The sequence below is a fragment of the Orycteropus afer genome, unplaced genomic scaffold (genome assembly GCF_000298275.1).
Source record: "Orycteropus afer afer isolate SDZICR_OR568_19922 unplaced genomic scaffold, OryAfe1.0 scaffold00662, whole genome shotgun sequence".
NCBI lineage: Eukaryota > Metazoa > Chordata > Mammalia > Tubulidentata > Orycteropodidae > Orycteropus > Orycteropus afer.
The window spans coordinates 411,365-417,090 of record NW_006922249.1 but is presented as its reverse complement, the minus strand read 5'-3'; the positions used below and the strand labels follow the sequence as shown (position 1 = coordinate 417,090).

Sequence of the window (5,726 nt, the reverse complement as noted above, 5' to 3'; positions counted from 1 at the left end):
CCCAACCTTCCTTCCGAGGAGTGGCTGGTGGGTTTGAACAGCCAGCCTTCTGGTTAGCAGTCAAGTGCCTTAGCCACTATGCTACCAGAGCTCCCCAACAAATGGGTATATGGTATCTAATCATCAAGGTAACCTGACTACTATAATACTAATGTTAGTAAGAGCGCATATTCTACCTGTCAATCACTACCGCCAATTACTTGAGTAAAGAGCAATGCAGAATTGCGAATAATTCAAAATAACTAATTATTTCCAACTCATCTGAAAATAATAAGCAACACTCACACGTCATCTCTTGTTCCTAAATCTCAATCTCCTTCCATCTAGCAATATCAACAATCAATAGCCTAAGACCAGCTAGATAAGAGAGAGAATGAAAATGAAGAAAATTCGTAAAAAAGTTAACTCGTTTAACCATTAACTGTTTCTCTCAATTAAATCAGTTTTCAGAGTTGACAAACATCAGCTATTACGCATTGGCTTACTAAAATTTTAAGATATAAGGGATCAACTCAATGACAACTAACAACTATAAATCTGAGGGCAATCTAAAGGAAATATTCTATAGCTAAAATTAATAAATCTAAATGGTCAAATCAGAAAAATATGCCAGGTATACTGAAAAACTTACAATATAACTCTGAATTTAACAATTAAATTCTAAAGTCAGAAGAAAATATATCCAGGAGGGCACGTTAAGTATGCATAACACAATTTTACAGTTTAGCTAAAACAGATATTCTAACATTGCTACATTTTAAGAAATGCTTAGAATCACAGGGCGTTTACTTTAATAAAATAATGCTTTTACAGTTTGAGGCTAGAAAAGTTGTACCAAATAATCAGAGTACCTGAAATGTTAATACTAAAAAGGTGCTACAAACAATTTTCCATTTAAGATTTCTTGAGTTACCAAAATTAAATGTAGATCCATTTCTTTAGTCTAATTTCTGACAACTCTGTCACCATGAGTGTTTAAGAATGGTTTCTTAAAACATAATCTAACCATAATCTTACTTGATGATTCATGATGACTTTGTTCTCAGGAAGAAACAGAGGAAAAATAAAAGAAACAGATGGAAGTCTCAATGGGATCACATAAATTTGAAAACCACGACACTAAACTGCATAATGAAGTACAACTCTAGTAATATGCAGTACAGAACCTCTCAACATAACTGAATATTGATTCCCTAGGTCCCCAGAGCCCTGTGCTGCTAACCAAAAAGGCTGGCAGTTCAAAACCACCAGCCGCCCCAAGGAAGAACTCCAAGGGAGAATGACGTGGCAGTCCACTTCCTTAAAGATTTACAGCCTTTGAAACCACATGTGGCGGTCCTACTCTGTTCTATTGTTGTTGTTGTTTGCCGTCGAGTCGGCCGCGACTCATAGCGACCCCTCCTTGGGTTTCCGAGGCAGTATCACTACGGAAGTAGGATTGCCCAACCTTCCTTCCGAGGAGTGGCTGGTGGGTTTGAACCGCCAGGCATCTGGTGAGCAGGCAAGTGTCTTAGGCCCTATGCTACCAGAGAGTCGCTGTAAGTCAGAATCGACTTAAATGCAGTAGGTTTGTGTTGGGTTTGGTTCAAACCCTGATGGGTTTTTTTTAAAAAAAAAAAAAAAAAAAAAACCAGAGAGACTGGGCAGGGGTTTCCAGCTTCCAACCTCATTCATCTCAGTGTGCCATTGAAAACTTATTTTTATGTATGCCATGACCTGAAAAAAAAGTTGGGAACAACTGATAAAGTACAATAAAAGTAGTCACAACCTCTTCTTTAAAATACATACTCTCCAATGAGAAATTCAAAGTCTATCCTTAATTTTTAGTACATTGCTCCTAAAGACTCATTTATCTTTTCATCTTTATCAATGCAAGTAATCAAATTGCACGTTACATGTCACATTTGTGTAATATGCATGTTTTTAAAATGCAGTTCCTCTTACAGATTAAATAACCTCCTCTTCAACACCAGTACATCCTGCTGTGGGTAAAAATAATAAAATCTACTAAAAATTTTTTAAATAAGGACATGCTTAGAGCAACACTGTTACAGTATACCTTTTCCTAAACAACCTACCTGAAATCCCAAAAATATCTACTTCCAAATCTCCATCTACTCTTTTTCTCCATAGCACTTAAAAACCAAACTCACTGCCGTTGAGTCGCATCTACCTCACAGCAACCCCTCCTTGGGTTTCAGAAGCAGTATCACTACGAAGGTTGGGCAATCCTACTTCCATAGTGATACTGCCTCGGAAACCCAAGGAGGGATCGCTATGAGTCGGGGCTGACTCGACGGCAAATAACAACAACAACAACATCACTACGAAAGTAGATTGCCCAACCTTCTTTCCAAGGAGTAGCTGGTGGGTTTGAACTGCCGGCCTTTTGGTTAGCAGTCAAATGCCTTCGGCACTACGCCACCTTTTAATTTAATACACAACTAACTTAAATTTGTCATTGCCTGTCTCCCCCAGCTACACTTTTATCCACAAGGGCAGCTATCTTGTCTGCTTTTGTTCACTGCAAGAACCCTGATGGCACTCTGGTAAAAGCACTGGGCTGCTAATCAAAAGGCAGCAGTTCAAATCCACCAGCCAGACCGCCAGAGACAGATGAGGCAATCTTCAGTAAAGATTTACAGCCTTGAATACCCATTGAGGCAGTTCTACTCTGTCCTACAGAATCACTATGAGTTAGAATTGACTCAATGGCATTGAGTTTGGTTTTCTGGTTTTGCTCACTGCTGGATCCCCACCATCTTCTATGAGTGCTGGGAACACATAGTTGGCCCTCAAAAAATAACTGCTCCATGAATGAACAAATTTAATGATTTAGTTATTGCTTTGTGTATAATTTAGGTGTTTTGAAAGGTTTAAACTTTGCTATTAACTCCATCAACAAAAATTTTGTTCACCCAACATACAGACAGTAAGTGGTTTCAAAAAGTATGATCTATTTACATTAGAATATTTTTTAAGATTCTACCAGAAAATACGTACCAGATATTTAAAAAATACAAGCAAAAATAAAAGACGTAGTTGTATTTTATTAAAATAGAAGTATCAGTTTTCCATTTCTCTAATTACAAAGACACAAAGGAATAAACAAAAGATGGTAAGACAGTGAAGTAGTTAACTATGACACAAAAAAATGCAATATAGCACTGTCAAGTATTTTTGTCCGTTGCTCACATACCAAAAAAAAAAAAAAAAACCCCAAACCCCAACCTGTCACCCTTCAAGTCAATTCTGACTCATAGTGACCTTATAGGACAGAATAGAACTATCCCAAAGAGTTTAATCTCAAAAGGATATAATCTTTACGGAAGCGGACTGCCACATCTTTCTCAAATGGCTGGTGGATTTGATGCACAGTTAGCAGCCGAGTGCTTAACCACTACACCACTAAGCCTCTTTACTGCTTAAATAGTCCCGCAAAATTTAAGATTACCAACATCAAGTTCTTTACCAACTCAAGTTTTTCCCTTGACAACTGAAACCTGCCTTTTCCAGATAATTGAAATTTAAATCTACCCAGATTACTATCCCTGAACCATTATGCTCCCTTGTCAAATAGTCCCACAAGTGTTGTGGATTTTAACCTTAATTTTGACCCTTAAAACACGTTTTAATCTTAATAATAATCTTAAATTGGTCATCTACGGTTCAATTTGAAAGTGTTCCGCAGTTCCTTTTTTGTCCCCAAATGATGAAACTTCTCTAACGTCTCTTGGGGAGACTGGGTAATGTTTCCTGAAATTGTTCTTGTTTTTTGCCTCCACTGTTTCGTGACATCTTTTCAAAAAGAAATGTTACAAACAATTTTTCTGTTCAGAAAGAAAGTCCACAGAGAGAAGCAAAGGTAAAGGGACTATTGTATAAAACAGATTGAAAAGGACAAGGTAGAAACACAAAGTAAATGTGGAGCAAAGGAATGATGTGCACAAAAGAGGAAGAAGATGCAGAAAAGAGATAAAGGAAAAACACCGCGCTTGCCTAGAAGAGGAGGGGAAAAAACTGAAGGGGTATAGGGAGACTTCCTTTTCTTGTACATACAAAAACAAAATATCTTCCAAGAAAAACGTGGTCTATTTCTTCACTTAAGGGGATGCTTTTAAAACTCCAAAGGGCATTCAGTTGACGTTTCTAATGCAACTTCTACCTTTGCTTCCTATATATCCATACCGCTAGTCTTCATCTGTGAATGGCAAGCTACAGATAAAGCAGAGTCAATCTCTGTACAAACTACATGTGGTTGCCATCTTTGCCTGAAAAACCAAACTCTTCCTTGGATTTGGGGGGGGGAAGAAAAAGGGGGTGGTGAGAATTACGCTGGAAAGCCAAGAAACCACGCACTGACAAGTCAGGTATATATGACAAAGGTTACAAACTCCTCCCACCAAACTAAGGTTCCACAAAAGGCCTGGAGAAAAAGGGCAAAGGGCTGTAGCCTCACCGCGACCGCAAGGGTGGGGCACCAGAGGAAAAATATTCTTAGAGGGCGAGCTCTCCAGGGAGGTCTGAGGGGCTAGTAGTTCTCGGCTCCCGGGAAGATCGCAAATTAGGCGGCAAATAATGTCAATAGACTAGGGGCAGCTTGCTGCTGGGGATGAGAAAGTGGGCGGATAGCGGGAATGTCCGTGAAGTGCCGAGATTCCTAGGAGAAGGTACCCAAGGGGCAAAGGATAAGAGTCAAAGGGAGGAGAGCGAAGGTGCCGAAGCAGTCAGCGAAGCTGGGCGTGGGAGGCCTGAGCAAAGGCCACGAAGAGCATTCTACAGTCAGCTGCCTTCTCAGGCAATGTCTTTCCACTTTCCCCACACTCAGCCCCTCTCAGGGCCGCTACCTCACGGGCAACAAGAGTGAGAGCAGCTGTTTCTGCCGGCTGGGGACCACGGAAAGAAAGGCATCCACAGCGCTGGCCGGCGACCGGCTTAGGCCGTACGTGTGAGGGGAAGCGATTCCGAAACCACTGTTACGAAGCCAAGGCCAAACTTCGACCTTCCCTCCTCTAACCCTTCTTTATCCCCCAACTTCCCGGCCGGCTGGTGTCCGCTTCGACCGACTGAAACTCCCCCCCTCACCCGCCCTTCCCCTCGCCGCCACTCACCCCTCCCCGACGCCCTGAAACTGGGAAAAGACCGACCACTAGGACCGCTCCCGAGCCCGTCCGGACAACCCCAAACACCCCACGCCGTCTCCACCCGAAGCAAGCACCCTTTCGGCAGCTTCCTTGCCCGCCCAGCTCCAGCAAACTCCTCTCACCTGCATTGACGCCATGATGGAACCATCCCCCCTTGGCCGGTGAGGCCAAAGACGCAAGAGGAGGAGCTGTCGTGATTACGTCACGCCGTGGGGGCGTAGCATCTCCGGCGCGGGGGGTGGAGCCTCCGATGGGAAGGAAACAGCGCGAAGGGATTGGCTGGAGCGCTGGGGGAAGGGCTGGTGCGGTGAATAGTGCGGTAGGTACAGACGATCACGACTCCCTTGCTGGCGTCCTCTTGGAGCTTACCCGTTCCGAGAGCACTATATAGAAGCTGGGGAAACGTGGCTCCGGTTCTGACCAGGCTAAGTTTGTCGGTTTTTACCATCTCTACCACGAAGTCCTGGTGATGTACTTATCTTTGGATTTCTTTCTGTTTCGTTACGTTTGTCAACTACTCTTCTTCATAACATTGGGCCAGATAGAATTTACCATAGGGCTGCTTTTTGGTCTTCGCCGACC

General features: G+C 42.5%; 1 protein-coding gene across 1 annotated transcript in view; it reads right to left on the bottom strand.

The window, feature by feature from the left end:
• Positions 1–5,368, bottom strand: part of UBE2W (ubiquitin conjugating enzyme E2 W) — a 122,213-nt gene extending 116,845 nt beyond the window's left edge. Inside the window, 1 exon segment of the mRNA XM_042783102.1 lies at positions 5,267–5,368. Within this exon segment, the coding sequence (XP_042639036.1) occupies positions 5,267–5,368 (102 nt within the window).
• Between the last annotated feature and the right edge of the window lie 358 nt (positions 5,369–5,726).